Raw genomic sequence first — 19711 nt, 5'->3', positions numbered from 1 at the left:
ATTTTTTTGTCCAGCTTTAATATTACACACACAAAATGCTTTTCAAAATCAAGCTTTTAAAACGATAAAACATGATATTATTTTGTACTTTCATTGAGTTTATTTTTTTAACCAACATCACTTCTAATCATAAATATTGTTTTTCCTGCTGACAGTCTGGGATATGTCAGTGTGTGAGTGTAGCTGCTGACAGTCTGGGATATGTCAGTGTGTGAGTGTAGCTGCTGACAGTCTGGGATATGTCAGTGTGTGAGTGTAGCTGCTGACAGTCTGGGATATGTCAGTGATCAGCAGCTACATTGACTGTGACAGGTCACCTAGTGGAAATAGCATGTATTTCCTCCATATGCCAAATATGGTCAAAATGACCTCATCAGGTGGAAAATAGTCAAAATGACAAATTCAGAGTCAAAAGCCCAGAATGACACCCAGAAATAATACAAGTCCTGTTTTTCTGCTCTGATGGCTGTGGGATCAAAAATGTCAGTTTGAATGGGTTTCAATGGGGCATTTTTGGACCTGAACAGTCTGAATGTAACTATTTAGTTTCCACAGTGTATTTTAGACTTATTGTAGGAGCTGAGCTGCAAATTCACTGATTACACTCAAATACACAATCTGGACTACATTTATGCATGAACAAAGCCAAAAAATCAAAAAATGAAGAATAGAAAGTGTGTAAATGCGCCAAACAGGGTTAAAATAAATGTTTAATCTTGTCGTGACCAGATATTTGTTTGCGGTCTTCGCGCTGAGAGTCAGATCAAAGTGATGCAGATCAAAAACACACCCTGTATGAGGATATAGCTTAAATTTGTTTTTTGTGTCGTGATTTTCTCATGTTGCTGTAAGTCTTTAACGTCATTGAGCGTCGTGTTCGTTCTGTTGTATTAAGGTGCTCCGCAAGTTAATGAAGTTCACTCACTGACGCACGAGCTTTCTTCTTTTTGCCACAACAAGAAGTGTCTCAAACACACCGAGCCGGATTAATCAAAAGCACATTAACCCAACATGTCTGTGACCGTCACATCAGTGTGACCGTGTGGCTGCATGACTTCAGAGAGCTGTGTGTGTGTGTGTGTGTGTGAGCGCGATGAATGTTGGTAAAACAACAAAAGCAGCAGCAGAGGTTTGCTCTGTGCAGGAGCTGTGTTTTGTAAGAAGTGAGCTGAGAGCTCAGCAGCTTCAGGAGCTTTTCAGAGCTGCTCACAGCTGATTCCTATCAGCTGATGATCCTCCTGCAGCCGCAGCTGCTGGATCCAGAAGCACAGCAGAGAATCAACACTCTTAATCTGCATGTGCAATGATGGAAACTGCTTTAAACAGGATATCATGCATTTCATTTTTGATAACCTCATGGCAAAAAAAACAGCCATTTCCTGTTTTATTTTCTTGAAATTAATTAGGCCCTTAATTTAAGCTATTTGTGCTTTAAAATGACCAAAAAACTGGTACAAATGAAATAAAATAAAATGAATAAATAAATACACATATAAAAATAGACATTAACTGAAAAAACATGTCTGTAACAGTGATGTCAGTCAATAACGACGCCCTACAGCGAGGATTTATTTGCAATTTTTAATACTTTTTCTTTAATGATTACACAGATCCTTGAGTCGAGTAACAGAAAGCAGAAGATCCAACTCCAACAACCTTGACAATGTTCAAAAACAGGTAAAGAGATTTTTGTTCAGAAAACCTTTAATCGTTAATAGAATTAGTAGTATGACATATTTCAATAAATATTTAGATATATACAGATACAGCAGAAACGGTACATTCTTTTTTTCTCTTCAAATTGCTTCACATTTTTTTGTACAAGCCAAAATATCTGCCATTTTATTTATACTCATGCAAAATATTGTTTCTCAGATTAATGAAAAATAAAAAGGATTTGCTGAACTTTTTCTTTTTTTTCTTTTTTTTTTTCATCCTGCTTTGATGTGCACTCTCGGATTATAAGCGTCGTAATGAGCATCGTAATTTTTCGCAAATCAAACGGGTGCACTTTGTGCCAATACACAATAGAAGCAAGTAAAGCAAAAATTAAGGCCATTCCAACTTGTGCAAAGAAAATAAATAAATAAATATCATAATCATAATGTTTCCTTTAAATTCACAGCAGTTCAGGAGTCACTGTATCCCCCCCCCCCCCCCCCCCCCCCCCCAGGGCATCGGATTGTACAATACATACAATAAAATACAAGAGAATCAAACAAAACCCCCCAAAAACCAAGAGAATCATTAATCATTGACAAATCAAATCATGCTACTTTAAAATCCAGTTCAGAACCGAAGGATTTAGAAACTTCCGCAAAAACACGTCTCTCTTTGTTCAGTCCGAATGCATCACGTCGTAATGCAATATAAACCCAGAATCTATCTGACGTTATGAACCCCTCCCTCCCCCGACCCCGTACAGTATAAACAATGATTAATACAATGACGTGAGGCCTCATGACCAAGCTTTAAAATGACGATGATACACACAACAGCCACGCCTGAGGAGAGGGGATGACTCATGGAAAAATGGTCGTTGAATAATGCACGATATGCTTGTAGGTCCTCGTTTTTCAGTTGCATATTCAACCCCCATATGGCACGAGAAGATATGTATGTACGAAAATGGACGACTGCTGTTGGCAAAGAGGCCGATGGGTCCGAGTGATTTATTCGGGATGCAGTGTCTATGGCACGGGAGGAAAATAACGAATCGTCCGAGTTAGACCGAACCTGCGTTTTCAGGCGTGTTAAGGCTGTGATCACAGAGGAGGTTCTTTAAACGCCACTCTGTAGCGCTGAAGGGTCTCAAAATGAAGCTGGTTTATTTTTTTCATTCAGCCCTTCGAGTTCGTCAAATCGCGCCACTCTGTCAGTGCTTTTCGGTGTACGAGCATGATGCCACAAAACCACCATCCGCGTCCAACCAGAACGCAGTTAGAAGGCGTCAGATGAAAACGCCCTCACAGAACCAGAGGTGCTGTTATTACATGCTGCTGGACGGCTGGACGCCGTGGGCGTGTTTACTTGCAACTTGCACGGGGCGGCGTCACTTGAGAACACGGCCGCACTGAACCGGGTACGAGCACATGAAACGCTGACGGACAGCGTCAGGTAATAACTGCTGCTAATAATGTGACATGAGGTGCACGAAAACAACAGACTTTCGTGTGTCTGGAGTTCGCTTTCTGTGCGGATGTGTTTTTTTTCTACACTTTACCATGTGACTTTTTTGCCTAAATCTAACCGTCCGTGACTTTGTTGCCTAATCCGAACCATCGTGATAGTCGCCGTTAGTTGCTATGTGCTGTTGTGTAAACATAACGACGGTGCTGCATCATCCCACCACGGTTGTTTGCTGACATCACAGTAACAGCATCCCGGAGCGTAAACAGCTGATGCAGAAGGATACCCAAAAAACGTAAAAGTAGACGCAGAAAGTCACTGACAGAACGGCACCACGTGACAAGCTCGCATGAGAACGTGTTGTCCTCACCCAAAAAAACTGCCAAATAGTTGGTCTATGCAAGCAGCTATTTTTCATATTTAATTGTTAGGCGGCGACCTCTAGTGGCCGCAGTAATTATGACGGGAGCAAAGGGGGAAGTCAGATGATGTCATTAAAGAGCGGCAAAGTTGGAGGACGTTAGGGTAGATGGATGGGTCAAACAAACACAGGACTTTCACTCAGGACACTGCTGTTTGTGTCCTGTGTGAAATCATCAGTCCATCCAAACCGCCATCTTTTTTTCTAAATGAAACCACATTGTTTTTGTGTTCAACACTGTTGGTATATGCCTCTGTTTCTGGTACCGTTACGCAGTTTTGGAGTCATAGGCAGATGTCTTTTGTCCCTCTGTGCTGAATTTGTCTAAAAATGTCGTTGTCATTATAAACACCTGCTGCATTCTAACAACAGTCACGTATCTGCTGTAACCACCGAAAAATAAAGCATCCTGAGTGATCACGGCCTGAAGAGTTTTACGTCTCTGTATCTGGGAAAGAACCGCTGAATTAAATGCATAGTTACTGCGATGGAGCGTATTTTATGGCACTTCCACTTTGACGTTACATGTTTGAATGTGAACAGAAGGATGTGTGTGCGTGGCGTAGCCCTTCAGATCAGTCTAACACACTCTCAAATAATTCAACTCAAAATTTAAATTTAGGGTGGAATAAAACAGAAACATCTCCCACAGTAAACGCACATGTTGACACACCGTAAAGATAACTTCTCATAATTTAAACAATCTGTGCTACCAGATCCTGATGTGTCATTTTTACTGAAACATGTTTTAAAAGTAAAAACTGTGTTAGAATAAATGGGATTATTTGATACAGAAATACACAAAATGACTACAGCCTCTTAAATTTGTATTGCACGACGGTGGCGTGTAGTTAGTTAAATTTACATGCTGGCACTACAGAAACAATAACAATGAATTTGACATTGAGTTTTGAATCTGTTTTTTCCGATCTACCGAGGGACCGTAGATGCAAATAAGCTCTAAAATATAATCTGGTACGGAGCATCAGCTGCTAACATTTATATTTTTAACTGTATTTGGTTCCTTTTAATTAAAATAAAGACACAGAAGAGTTAATTAGGATCCTCTGGTGTGGAGGAGACATGAAGTCCACAGATAACACAACACAACAGACAGTAAAAGAGCTCAAAAGTCAGAGTAGAGTCAAACAAACACAGGACTTTCACTCGTGAGGTCGACGTTTGTGTCCTGTGTAAAACCAGAAGTCAAGGTTGAGTAATTTTACCTACTTGCGTACTTTTTAGGGTTGAGCTGAATACTCAGATGAAATGAGTATCCAGTACAGTTAATGTACTTTGTACAAGCATAAGTTTCATCAGAGTAAAATCTATCAGTGTGAGATTAAATATTAATACTTCTCTTATCTTGTGATCATAAATGATCTGAAGCTTAATGCTGAAGCTCTTCTGTAAATAGTTTCCAGAAATTAAATATAGAAACTTCTGATTAACAACAACAATTTCAGGCTTAAAAACATTAATTTCTGACCAAACTACACCCAATTACCGGTTAAGCCGCGTCCATTCAGAGTGCAGATATGGAGATAATTTAGTAGGTTAAAAAGATACAGATCGTGCTGTAATAACTCGTACCTTGTACTTTACGTAACAACAGTCCATAACAATGTGGCCTATTTCCCGTACCTGCTAATTTCAAATGAGAGCACAATCTTTTTCTAAACCTAAACAAATCTTCTTTTCCCTGAACGAACCCAAACTGAAACTGTTTCTCAACATCGACTACATGTTAAAAACTTCAACTTTACATATGAACTTAATTTTGGACACATCATGTGAAACCACCACCATGTTTAGAGGTTGTGGTCATTTCATGTGTTTCTGTGAGATCAGTTTGAACAAAAAGGTAAGTGACTTACAAACAAAAATAACCACTTTTCTTTTTCATAAATAAATAAATAAATAAATAAATAAATAAATAAATAAGGGAATACAAGAATGCAGAGGGAAAATGCATCAAGTTTCTATATCAAAATATGTCTCTCTATATATATTTGGAATATGTATATCTGAAGGTAATCTGGCAAACCCGAAACACTGCATCTGGCAATCATATGATAAACACAGACCGAATGATATCACATCCTGCAACGAATCTTCATCACCTGCCTCACAACAGCAGCAAAAGGCAATGAGAAGAGCGTCACTGGAGAAAAAAATAAAACATATCTTTGGTTTTGCTTCAAAACCAAGTTGGACTCGGGCTTAAACATTTTGCTGAACCACACTTTGTTTCTTTATGTTTTTGTTTAAACTCGGTGTGACTGAGGTAATCGCTCACAGTAAAGTGGTTTAATACTGTGGGAATAGTTTTGGAAAATAGAATTATTCACTTTCTTTGAAAAAAATTAGATTAGAAGATCAATATCACTCGTGTGTGTTTTGGAGCTGGATGCTCATTCGCCAGCTAAAACAATTTTTAAATTGAATAATTGAGAAATTCAAAAGAAAAAATTCTGATAAAAATACAATAAATCTTAAAAGCAGTATGAATTTGTTCAGTTTAGCTTTGCTACAAAATTTCACCCCTTTCACCTTTTTACATTTGTGAAATAAAAAAGTGCTTTGAGATTTTTTTGAATAAACATGACAACATGAATGAGAAAAGAAATTCACTCATTTGTGCAGAAAAAAATCTAATTTCTGCACTTTTTTTTCCAAGTTGTGTTTGGCTCAGATGTTTTGGCTCAATTCGTTTCTCTGGACATTAATCGTCATGCACCGAGTCAAAGTCTTTGCACACGTTTGATTACTTTACCATTTTATCTTCTCCTTTCTTTCTATATTTACCGATGAGCTTTAAAGACCGTTTTGCAGCTAGCGGTGGGAAAAATGAGCCAGAAAACAATGAAAGGTGACGTTTTTTTTTTTTTAGATGGATTTGCTGAAAGGAAAAAATCATAATTGCATATACTGATCATTGCATAGAGAAGCCTGGTGCAAAGTAAAAAAAAAAGACCAAAAACCCTCAATGACCTGCAGAACGATCAAACCCAACATGGCTATGGCAAAATAAATCCTGCTTTTATCCTCCGTGTGCGTGATGAAGTAGCTTTTCACAGATGACGGCGTTTGCAGCTACAGTCGTGTGAATGAGATGGAAATACAGTCAATTAAGGTATAACAGGTGCTATAATCTGTATAGTTTACTACATATGTCCTCTCAGCGGGGGAAGGGTGGGGTGTCACATTAAGGCGGGGTCAAAGCAAGGAAGCACTAATAAGATGTAAACGTATCTGTGGTTCAGTCCCGATGAACACAACCAGGAAAGCAAACGAGGATCCGTCCAGGATTCGCTCCAGTCGATGAAAGCAGGGATTTAAAAAAACAAAACACCCTGCAGAAGCCCGAGACGTCGACCGACACGACGTGACGTCAAACCTCCTCTCGGCGAAAAGGTCGGAGCTGCAGAGCGCTGCACAGCCACAAGCGACATGTTTACTTGGCACATAAATTTAAAGAAAAACAACAAATGCAATATGAAATAAATTAGGAACACCACAGATAAATGAGATATTTTGTCTCAAAATCTTCAGCACTGCTCGTCCAGTGTTTCTTTATTTTTTTATTTTTTTCGTCCAGTCGTATGATTGACAGCGGCAGCAGCGAAACCTCGAGTGTCTCTGCAGTTTCGAGGTTTGTTGGCGGCGGCGGGGGCGGGGGCGGGGAGGAAAAGCGTTGAGGAGTGCTTGCAATACACGTTTGAAGCAAATCTAGATATATAGAATGCGTGATCCTTGCATCGCTTTTATTGAATGGAAGCACCGATCCGCCGTCCGTCCTTTTTTTTGGGGTGAAAAATCCCTCGTTTCCAGATGCCCCGCCTTTGCAAATAAAGTTTATTTTCTCCACTTACGATAGATATATGAGTATATTACACTGCTGTATGCTTCTCGCACGTCCCCCACCCCGGCCCGACATCACTTTGTCATATAGAACTATATTTCTGTTCCGCACAAAAAAGAAAACCCGAAAATCAAATACAAGACCCTTCACAAGCGTCTTCTTTCCTTCCTGTCCGCCCACTCCCACACAGTCTGTTGGGCGTGCCTGCAAAAAGTCTGTGTTTGTCATCTTTTCATTAATATATTGCCACATTCATATATCATGCATTTTACTGCATTGCTATTGCACTGGTCCGGATTATTCGGGAGGTGGGAAGAGCCGGAATGAGTTGGGATTTGGGGCAGGAGAGGAGGATAAAGGGAAAAGAAAGCAATAAATATCTCAAATATAGGAGCTGAGGGGCGACTGCCACAAAGAGCAACTTATCCTCGTCCACGAGAAGAAGAAGAAGAAGAAGAAGGGCGAGGAAAGGAGGCGTGGTTGGCGTGAAAAAAGGGGGCAATGATATCTCCGATAGAAGTCGTCTCTCTCTGTTTCCTTCTCTTTTTCTGCGTTCTCCTCTTCGCACTGTTCTCGCCCTCTTCCTCCTCCTCCTCCTCCTCCTCCTCCGCCTCTCGACTACTGCTTGTGGATGTCCTCTCGCTGCGGATGATCTTGTAAATGATCCAGTAGAAAATGTTAAAAATGAGGAAGACGAGCGGGAAGGCCACGCGGGACACCGTGTCGATGCGTTTGGCGCGGCCGATGAACAGCTTCTTCATCTCCTCGATGCTCTTCTCGGGCGCGGCCGAGGCCGGGGCGTTGTTGTTGTTGCCCTTGATGGCCATGCCGTCTTTGGCCTGCAGGCAGGCGGGGCCCATGCCGTAGCCGGGGAAGCTGAAGCGCCCCTCGCCTGTCTCATCCTCCTGCAACACAGGCCAAGACTCAGGCTGTTAGGAACCAGAGAAAGACGTTACTGTTGGAGGTGTGTGTGTTTGTGAACGTGTGTTTGTGAACGTGTGTATGTGAACGTGTGTGTGTGTGTGTGTGTGTGTGTGTGTGTGTGTGTGTGTCAAAGGTCAGTCTGATTTCAGTTCAGTTCATTTCAAAGAGATTCTGACATGAAAATCAAATATTCCAGATGACATGAAGATGAAAAGTGAGAAAACAAACTTTTAAAGTTCAAAGTTTTAGGTTGAATTTGGTGTTGAAATTTAAAGAGCACATGAAACAACATTTTTGGGATTGATTACAGATCATAAAGTCTGTCGGAAGCCACACATAGAATATATTAATCGAAAGCAATCGCTATTCTTCATAAAACAGGGAGCTGTTGAGTAAGAAATGTCTGTATATAATGTACTGAAGTTTGGGGAAATGCACGTGAAACAAATCTACAACCTAAAATTAAACTTCAGAAAAGACTCTTAGAATAATACAACAATACATACATTTTTCTATTATGAATCTACTAATATCTTTTGACAGGATGATCCTCCTTCAAATCTGTAGACATTGTGAATTTAAAACATTGGAAATTCTTTTTCGAGCTGTACACAAAAGCCTTCCTGTCTGTATTTTTTAGATTAAGAAAAAGAAATCATAATTTAAGAGCGCTGTTCATTTTTAAAACATGTAAAGTGAGAACAAATTTAAATTTATTTCAGTTTTGGGAAATTGCGTTGCTCTCTGTTGAGATTTTTAGCCTTAAAATGTAAAATGATTACAAATTATTATTAATATATATATATATATATATATATATATATATATATATATATATATATATATATATATATATCCTGTTTGTTATTATTATTATTGTTACTATTCTATGTTTATTCCTTTTATTTTGTTATTCTATTTTTCTAACATGTTTTTGCATCGAATCTCTTGTTTAATTCTACTTAATCTTTCCTGCTTTAGTTCTGCATCATTGTTTGGCGTCTATTGTTATTTTGCCTCTGGGGTTCGTCTCTGTTGCTTTAAAAGTCATTATCATCATTATTATAAATGGGGATCACATTTTTGTAGAAAAGAAGGTAAATAGACGGCAGTCGTATTCTTGTAATAAAGTATTAACGAATATCACGGCATTAAATGCGTTTAGGTGTTTGTGTTTTTGATGTTCATTCGTCAGAGAAACATATAAAGATTTGATTTTATTGTGTGACATTTACAGCGTGTCCCATCAGCACACACACGCTGACACCGTGACATTTCTGATATCGTTTTTTTTCAGCGGTCACTTGTGGCACATTGATTTGTTTCTGGAGTTTTAGTCCACATAATGAAAGAGCATCGAGCTGATTTTCTGCACGGTTAGTCGCCCTCTGGAAAAGGCCGATATTCAAACCCTCCGTTCTTTACATGTTCATCTCATCCATGACAGCCAGTCAAAACCAGAATAAATGCTGACATTGAACTTTCCTGCAAACCACAGAAACTTTTTTACAACCATATCCAAAAATTCTGTTGAAACTTCTCAATCTTTTAACAATAACAATTTCAACAAAAACCCTTTTCGTATCACTATCCCAGAAAATGCAGCCGCGTCTGGGAAAAAAAACAACCCAAAAAACACAGATTTTTGTGGCACTATCACAGCAGGAAATGCAGCAATGTCTCTGTAAAAAAACAACTGGTTTCACTGTTCACAGGTTTTGAACGGCGGTCTGCAGGCCGTCTACCATCTGCCGATACACTACGTCACTTTAGAAATGTTGATAAAGATACGTATTAAACATAAAATGTGACGCCTCAGTGGTTTGCAGAAAGGCTTCACCTGTTTACACCTACAGGTGGTGCAGAGTAACAAACTTTTACAGCGTCAAACTGCACACAGACATGAGAAGAACTTGTAAACTCCACACAGAAATCCCCCAAACGGAGGATTCATGATCAGGAGCTGAACACTGATCACACGGCTCGTGTCTCGCCTTTGTCAAAGTCATCAATACGAGACGAAGCCGAACAGCGAGCGTGTTTATCTCAGCCGTCATGGAGACTGAGGCGGGTGAGCCGGGGGGCGGCGGGATGGATCGGATTGATTGACACGTGCTGCAGTCAAGGTTATGGCGCGTGTGCGCTGCGTTTTCACCCGAGCACGCCGAGATATTGAAAATCCTATCAGCACCGCCACCCCGCCTTTTCATTACAGGAGACACAATGACTTCCTTATCGGGTTCAGAGACTCCAACACAAACACTGCGATGGGCTGAGAGACACTGAAGGTGTGTGTGTGTGTGTGTGTGTGTGTGTGTGTGTGTGTGTGTGTGTGTGGAAAGTAAACTAGGGAAATAGCAGGCGTTCCAAAGTGCCCTTCAAAGTAAAACAACACCCATGAAATTAAAAAATCAGCAGACAAAAAGCTCTCCAATGAGCCAAATTTATTGTGATTCACATTTTTCATAAAAAGACGATGTCGAAGGCTTCATGCATGAGCGCAGCGTCTGTTCCCTTTGGGGCGCTGTGGGGAAGCCTATCAGCGGGGAATCTTTCCAGTGCATTGTGGGTAAGAAAAAAAGGAGCATTTTGTGATCAGAAAACAAGCGAATGCAGCCCGGAGCAGGAGGAACTGTTGGCAGCAGGAGAACTTAACGACTGACGCAAAACCTCTGCAGCAACAACAAATCAACCAGCCAGGAGGAAAAAAAAGGCGGCTCGACTCTCTTCTGTTGCAGCAGCGAAGGAGACGAGGCAAAATAATCAATCAATAAGCCGATAATTGACCATTTCTATTGATAAAATAATAAAAAAAGAGGTTAAAAATGTCACAAAAATCAAATTAAAGGAGGTAAACGCGAGCACAGGTGGGAAATGTCTTACTTGTGTGTGTTTGCTGGTATGTATAACATTCGTGTGTGTGTGTGTGTGTGTGCATGTGTGTCAGTGTGTATCTATAGATGTGTGTGTGCGTTGGACCACCAGGTAGCGATCCATTTTTAGCGCCCCGTGTCCCCGTTCTGTCCTTGCATCCACACCAAGCCATCTATTACTGTTAATACATGTACACACACACACACACACACACACACACACACACACACACACACACACATTAGCCACGATGCTAGCCGACCTCTGCCCGTCCTTCAGTGACGCTGCTAAACTATTACAGATGCTCTGCTTTATTCTCCCTGCCATGTGATTAATGTGGAGGGCGGAGGGACGTGAGGAGGAGGCGCAATGAGGAGGGCGACGGAGGGAGGGAGGAGACGTGATGAGGAAAAGAAAGAGAGGAGGAGGAGAACAATAAAGGAGGAAGGAGGAAGCCCTGCAGCCTGTCCAAAAACCTTTTGACGTCAGAGGACCCCTTACTGAAGTCGAACCCACGACCTTGGAGGGTCCAGGTGATTCATCACCTTCACGACTCTTCAGAGTTTCCTCCATTAAAGCAGAAGGACTGTAAGGTTCATGGATGGGATGGATGGATGGATGGATGGATGGATGGACAGAGGAGATAAACAGTTGTATGAAAGAAAGAAGCTTTGCCCTTTGAGTTGGACAAGAGATTCAATTAATGGCGTTGCTTTAGGATGCAGCTCACTCCTCCTTCTGTTCTCCCCTCCTTCCTCTCTTTATCTTTCTCCTCCTGCTCTCCTCCTGCATTCAGCCCGTTCTGAGCGCAGAGCGATTTCTACGGTAATTAACTTGCAGGTCATTGAAAATGAAGCGACACACACTGATTCACTGTGTTTTCACCTGTGATAAGATTCAGTGACGCCACACGTGCAAACAGCTACAGCAGCTAAACGACAACAATGAAATCCTGTTCGGATACAGTTCAAATGAGAAAACTTGTCAATAAACTAAATCACGTTTGTTTATTATAACCTCTTAATAAAAAACGGCGCTGAGCAAACGGACGAGGAACAGCCGAGATACCAAGAAAAAAAAGGTTAAATCTTGTTGTGTTTGGGGGAGCTGCGTTCGAGTAAAGATTAGAGACGGTTTCAGGTTTTTCAGGTTTTCATCTGCAAAGAGCAAACGCTCACAGACAGACAATCTCTTCTCTTTTCAGTATCTAAAAAAAGATCTGACATTTGGGACAGACCAACGACTTTGGTGAGTCGCACAGAGGCGACCTTACGGTGTCGGGAGTTGGGGAAATCAGGCGGCCTCGTCTCCATGACTGAATTTGTTGGAAGCACTTTGTGACAAATAATTAATTTTCAGTAATCAAATTTGATTGATCGACTGTGATGTTGTCTCCTATGTATTAGATATAACCTCCCAACATATGAAGTATTATCTCATATGTACTGATGTTATCTTTTGTGTGCCAGATGCATTTTTAGGTTGAATTTTGGGCTGTTTTGAGAGTGAGAAAGTCGTGCAGAAAGAAGCACGTGATATACAGGGAAATTAAATTTCATCCAAATGCAGCAAAAACAAAAGGTTTTACCTTCTCAGGTAAATACAAATGTCTGCAATCAAACATTATGGAAGGCCCGCCTGTAACATCTAGGTTCCCCATGCATGCACACATGCAAAACACCAAGCAAGCCAGTGAGCGAGCAAGAGAAAGAGTGATTTCTGAATTAACGTATCCGATAAAACGCCACCATAAAACTCTGATGAGCCCACAGCACACGTTTCAAATGCCAGCTGTTATTTCAGCACCACGGATAGCACCGCTCTCCATCGACTCGCAGTCGAGACGCCTGCCGAGCTTTGGACCGCTGTTCAAAGCCAGCAGACAACAAAACTAGCTGTTTTAGTTACTTATATTTAATATATAAATATATATTATGGTATGTTCAAACTATGTGCAGCAAAGTTACAAACCGGCTGAGCATGGCTAGTTTCATTGTTGCCGAGTAGCAGTTCAAGTGAACAGCAGGTTAGTTAGTTTATTTTCTTTAAATGCTACAATAGTGACAAAATGTATAAGCGCATAAGTACAACAATCATCTGTCTGTATCTATCAGGAATTATTACAGGCAGAATACAGACCATTTATAGAAGTATTTAAAACACATTATGCATTTTTTTCACGTCTTGAAAATGATCTGGGGTTGTTGAAGCGCTCTTGATCTCGGCATTTCTCACACTGTGACTGCAGCCTTGGCGGCGGCTCCACAGCTCGGTGACGGTGGTTCAGGGGTGGTCTCTGCCCCGTCACTGACACATAATTCATCTTCTTGCCATAATGGGCACAGCTGAGATCTGAGCTTCTCAAAGGCAGAGCTCGTACATCCGAGACTAATTCAGACTGGCTCACCATTATTTTCCCCTTTTTGTCATATGAAAAAGTTTTTAAAAAAATAACTGAAGAATCCAATCAGACCTGCAAAATGGTGCAGGTTCCTTTTTTGTTGAAGCCGATCAGACAAAGCGCTTTTTTTGAAGCTTGCTCTGCGCTGTTGAAAATATTTTACCAGGTAACCACTGAATCACTGGTCCTTATCTTAAACTCAAAGATCTGTACCTTAAAATCTGCATTTAAAAATGGACAGACAACTTCTGACTCAGGAGAAATATGAAAATAATTCAACAATGACCTTTTTTCCATGACCAAACTGAAGATGTCGAGCTAAAAACAGACCTTGATAATGAAAACTATGACAGAATCTGTTTCATTTTCATTGATGAGATGAAAATGTTAGTGGTGGAGTATCAGACTTTCAAAATGAGAGACTTGGATAAAAAAAGGATAAAAATTACTTAAATGTGACTAACACTGATGAGCATTTTCATCTCAACACAAAGACAAAATCTAAATCATTGCCAATCTGAACCGTCTAAAACTGCACACTTTGAACATCAGGCGGGTTTCCATAAAAGATTTGTGCACAACTTGGGCGATATTTTTGAAATGTTGATAAAACTCAACATGGAGCTGACTGTGTTTCCTCTGAGTGATGTCATGTGACTTCTCCTCTGGTGATAACATCCCAGTAACCATGGCGACGGATGTTCAAAACATCAGCAGCTTTATTTCTATTGCAGCCACCGCACTAGCCGTCATTATTTCCAATCCAAGGCCACGTAGGCGTGTTATGGAGCCATGGTGGAAAGGCGAGCCCCTTATACGTGGGAGTGGACACATATGAGGGATTTCTGGGAGATGTAGTCCACGATTTCACAGAGGAATTGTGGATTCAAAACTTTCTCAGAGTTATGTGATGCAGTAACAGCTCTTGTAGCTCCTGCTGCTGCTTCATGAGGGAGCCAGTTCAGTTTTTAGGATGTCATGTGACTCTACATCATTCGACCTAAAAATGTGTTTTCATGACATGTTTGAGAAATATGGCTTTTTCAAATCACCTCATATGAGCGTAAAAGCCCTTCTGTGATAAATAGGATTGGCGTGTTTCCATTAGGCGTATTTTATATTCGCAATTGAAATTTGCACAATTTGAAAGTTAATGGAAATCTGCCTAATAACAAGAAAGGGGGAGAAAAAGGAAATTGGATGAAAGAGAAGTCAGAGCGCAGGATGGAGAAAGAGACAGTAAGCGAAGAAATAAAAGGGAAGAACAGCTTGAAATGCAGACAGAAAGAGAGTAAGATGCAAGTATAATGAAAAAGATCGACAAATCTGGAAAAAAACGAGAGAAGGAGACTTTAAAATGCAGAAAGAGGTTGAGAAAAATTGAGCGATGGAGAGAGAAGAAGATAAAGAAGGGAAAGCAGAGGGAAAAAGAGAGCAGGTGGACCTCTTAGCTCACTCATCCATCATTCTTTCGTCTCCCGATTGAAGCCTTTCTGTCCGTGCCGCCGCTGATGTGATTAATCGAGCAGATTAGCAGGAAGCAGAAAGCAAACTGCGTCCGGCCCGCTATCCTCCGCCATCTCCTCTACAAATATTACCCTTGGATATTGTTTTAGGGACCCGCATTTACATAAAACACGATTCGGAAAAGGTGTCAGCCCCAACTAACGCCGGCATCAGTCTCCGCTGAACGAGGCCGCGGGACGAATTCCTCGGCTTGCGTTCCGCTTTATGATTTCCCCCCAGAAGCAATTCCAGCCGAGCGCAGGGGAAGGAAATATATTATAAATTTGCCTTTGCTGATCCATTTTCTGGTGGATTCATTTCAAACCGTCCTCCACCCTTCCTCCCCTGTTCTCCCTCTGCATCTCGCCTCGATTAAGGCCATTTGAGGCTTTTTAGGACGTTTCAGTATCAATATGTCAGCGGTGAGTGGATTCTGAGAGTAATGTCGTAGATTCGTGTTTAGGAAATTATCCTTTTTTTTACTTTACGGTTCAAAAGATATTTAAAAACTAATATTTTTTCTTGAGCTGCCCGTGGTTTTATGTATTGACGTTCGTTCTTTTTTAATTTAGGACGGGTTTGATTGATATCAGCTGTGATCGACTTCACATCCAAGTGAATGTGTGTAAAGCTGCATTCACAACAACCTCTAGTGGGTGTAGTAATGATGACGGGAACAAAAGAGGAAGTCCGGTGACGTAAAAACGGCTGTACGAGGAGTTCAGGGAGGACATATGTGTCAAACAAACACAGGACTTTGACCCAAGAAACCAGTTTGTGTCTCCATGAAAGAGTCACTGTTGACTTATTTTAACACGATGCACTTTTCTTACGTCATATGTGCAACGTCAAGTTATATACTTAATATTTTTATATAACCGAACCAAGAAAAGGTGCTTATTTTAATCACAGAGCCTGAAAACCTCTTTGTGCTCTGAAAGAGATATTTTAAAGACATACTACAGTAGATTTAACCCTTTAAAACTTAGAGCCCAAACTGGCTTGATTTTTTGGGAGAAAAACATGGGAGGACCACAAGCAACTTATCAAATAATGGCCCAAAAATGAGCAAAAATTTATAAAAAAAAAAAAAACCCCAAACAAAACCACCAAAAAAAAAAACAAAAAACAAAAACCAACTAACCAACCAAACTAAAAAAAACAAAAAAAAAAAAAAAACAACAACAAAAACACATAATTCTAAATAAAATTAGAAAATACCTTTGTTTTCTGGACATTTTCCCCTAGTTTAAAAAAAACAAAAAAAAACAATCCACTAATTTTCTGATAAACACTATTATTTTTTTTTTGATTTGCGGGGAATTTCCAAGTTGTTCATGTTTTTCAGGCTTTTTTAAGAGAAATAAAACCAATTCTCAGAGGCCAGAGACGTCCAGCAGGAGGACTGATGTCGATCCAGTTTTCGGGGGGTTGGAGACTAATTTGTTGGTAAATTTTTATGTCATATGAGTATAGTGTTGTCTTTGACTCTCCATCCACTCATCCATCCCTGCTTTTCTGTGTGTGTGTGTGTGTGTGTGTGTGTGTGTTAAAGTCTCTGCGTCTCATCAGGCCGCTGACCTGAAACGATTATCCACATGATCTGCTGCATCGCTCCTTTCTCTCTCTCTCTCTGTCAGCATCTGATCTGAATTATATTCCAGGGAAGCCGCGACACCTTTAGCTTCATGCATTAAATCTGACGTTTAAATGTGGATCGGGGGTCACTTCAGCCTAACGTACGGTTAAATTTTGCCTCCATGTCAGATGAGCACAATGAAAACAGTTTTCATGTTGACCTACCACTGAAACACTGTACTATAAACCACAGCTTTAATTAATATTTTATATTTTCATGTTAATTTACTGTAAACATATTCCATGAAAAACCAAAAACAAAGTTTAAATCTTCTGGTGCTCTCATGAAAAGTAATCTTTTCATTTTAATAATAAAAAAATATTATTATTTATTATAATAAATATTATTATTACAAAGGGTAAATAAAGTGTATATTTGTAGATTTTTTCCTTTTTTTTCGCAAAATGTTTTTAAAATTAAAAAAAAAATTTAAAAAAAAAAAACAGCAAATATTCTTTAAAGAAAACACACAGGCCTGTGGGTTTGGACGGTATGTTTTCTTAAAAAAAACAAAAAAACAAAACAAAAACTTGTTTAGCAAAAATTTGTAGAGAAAAAGGAAATCACCAAAGGATTTTAAAAGAAAAAAAAATCAATAAAAAAAAAATCCTTTAATAAATAATAATAATAATAATAAATAACAACAACAACAACAACAACAATAACAATAACTGTTATTATTATATGTTCCTTTTTATTCTGGAGACTGTGCTGACTGCAGCAGTTTGGCTCACTTCTGTTTTTAAGAGTTTTTGGAAATATGGAGGAAGATAATAAATCAGGATTTAGAGATACAAATCCATTCTGTAATGTTACATATCATATCAATTTGCACTTTGTTTATAGTTTAATTGCTCTCTGTTTTGTATTTAGTGATAGTATTTTAACCACGTGGCTCATACAGTGATGCAGCACATCCAAAATCAAATGAAAAGAACCGGCGTTACAGCATCAGAGAGTCCAAAAGGTCGACCCTTTGGAGTCTTGTAGGAACACGCAGCGCCTGATGATGAGAATCCGTGTTTTTTAACTAATCCACTGGCTTTTAGGAGCATAATCAGGCCAAGAGGTCGCAGCATTTCCTCGGCCGACAGGAAACCACATAAATATGGATTAAACACACAGATCTGCGAGGTAATGTGCTAAAGAAGCTGCAGAGAGCTCCAGACACAAAGTATCGCCGTGCAGAAAACACGCTGCAGAGAAACAACGAGGCCTTCCTCTCTGTCAATTAAGCTCTTCTTCTCCCTCTAATCAGGAGACAGCGAGCGTGTTGCACGTCGCTTCTCAGCCGAGCCGTCAATCAGGAGGTGGAGTTCAGCCCGCGGAGATCACTGATCGCTCCTTAATCCCCGCGCTCTCTTATCTGCCTTTGTTCTCAAAGCTGCCGAACAGCCTGCGAGATCAAGGCATTTTAGAGCAAACCAGCATGTAGAGCCCCCCCCCCGCCGAAAAACGCCTAATCACAGCTAACGAGCTGATTACAGACGATCAGTCAGGGAGTCCGTTTGCCTAAAAAGGCTCTATCATTGTTTAACAGCGTGCACGAGCCGGGGTCACGGCCCCCAGGTCAATTCTCAAATGTACATCTCTTTTCCCAGAAGGCCGAGCGTGCCAAAAACAGAGCGAGCTGCAGGCGAGGAATCATCTGAAGGCTTCACGCTCACTCTCATTTCTCCCCTCGTGTACCGTCCGAGGCTTCAGCCCCGAATGTTTTAGAAATAGCCCCAATCCTAAATATGTGTATAGATTTTCAAAAATATGAACAGGCCTTCGGTGCTGTGTTTTATTTAGCAGAGGAAGTGGGATGGCTGTTTTTTCATTTAACCCTCCCCAAAGCTACAAATATTTTTCCTTGAGCCTCTGTGAGTGACTCGCAGAAAATGCATCAAGTGTTCATCCCTCCTAATGTGCTCAAAGACCGCTGAGAATTAAAAATCCAACAATAATTTGTGTTTTCATAGTTTCTGGCAATAATAAATGGTGTAATTTGGGCTAATTTTATTTTGAAGGGCCAAAATCAACAAAAGTTGTAAGAGTAAAAAGAAAAAAAATGCCACTATTTATTTACAGAAAACCTGCAGAAATAAATTCTACAAAAACTTTTACAGAAAATGAAAAAAAAGAAAAAAACATCAAAAAGATTGTTTGTGAAAAAAAAAGAAAATCACCCCAAAATCTTAAAAGTAAAAAAAGTCCTTTCTTGGTGCTTTACAGATTATTTAACATCACCCCCCTCTCCTCTCATACATAACAAACAGTCCCTAATAATGATAAAAAGCCCCGGATCCAATAATCTGTCCATACTTCAAAGTATTCTGTTTCCTCTCAGTACTTATTACACAGCTACTAATATTTTTAACATCAAATCTCAGAATTCAAGTTTTTCAAGGTAAATAAATGCCAGAAAAAGCCTTAAATTGAGCTTGTTCATCAAAAAGGAGGATCTCACCACCGGCCTGCCCTACAGAGGTTTCGGGCTAAGCCCCCAATGTCCCTAAATCCTGGGAACGGCCCTGCCGAGGACAGCCGCCAGACTTCAGCCGCTTTCTACCTCCAGGCTGATGTTTCACTGTGATACCGGCCGGGATTTCTCATGTCGGCCGGTTTTTTTTTAAAGCATCTGACAGCGGCGCTCAGATAATTCCTCACAAATCATTTTATTTTTTAATGAAAGCCTTTTCTGGATGTAAAAAACACTCATTTGCATTCTGCGCCCCGAGTCTCACAAACGAGCCGAGGACGCACGAAGACAGGCCCGACTGAAACTGAGGCGAGAGGCAGAAATGTTCCGACTCGCCTTTGATTTCTAAAGCGGCTCCTCTTTCTCAGGCTGGAGAGCCATCTGTGTTAAACAAGCGAGCTGCTGCCGGGCGGCCGATCCTTCAAGCACGAGCGCCGCTATTGATCTGATGCCTCTGCAGCTGTTTCTGCAGCCCAGCAGGGGGAGGT

General features: G+C 40.4%; 1 protein-coding gene across 1 annotated transcript in view; it reads right to left on the bottom strand.

The window, feature by feature from the left end:
• Positions 1 to 8033: 8033 nt before the first annotated feature.
• The window catches only part of glra1 (glycine receptor, alpha 1), a 107024-nt gene continuing 95346 nt past the window's right edge, over positions 8034 to 19711 (bottom strand). Inside the window, 2 exon segments of the mRNA XM_042492906.1 lie at positions 8034 to 8054; positions 8057 to 8320. Coding sequence (XP_042348840.1) covers positions 8034 to 8054; positions 8057 to 8320 — 285 coding nt within the window.

The sequence above is a fragment of the Plectropomus leopardus genome, chromosome 9, assembly GCF_008729295.1.
Source record: "Plectropomus leopardus isolate mb chromosome 9, YSFRI_Pleo_2.0, whole genome shotgun sequence".
In the NCBI taxonomy this organism is placed as follows: Eukaryota; Metazoa; Chordata; class Actinopteri; order Perciformes; family Serranidae; genus Plectropomus; species Plectropomus leopardus.
This window is presented reverse-complemented; position numbering and strand designations above follow the sequence as displayed.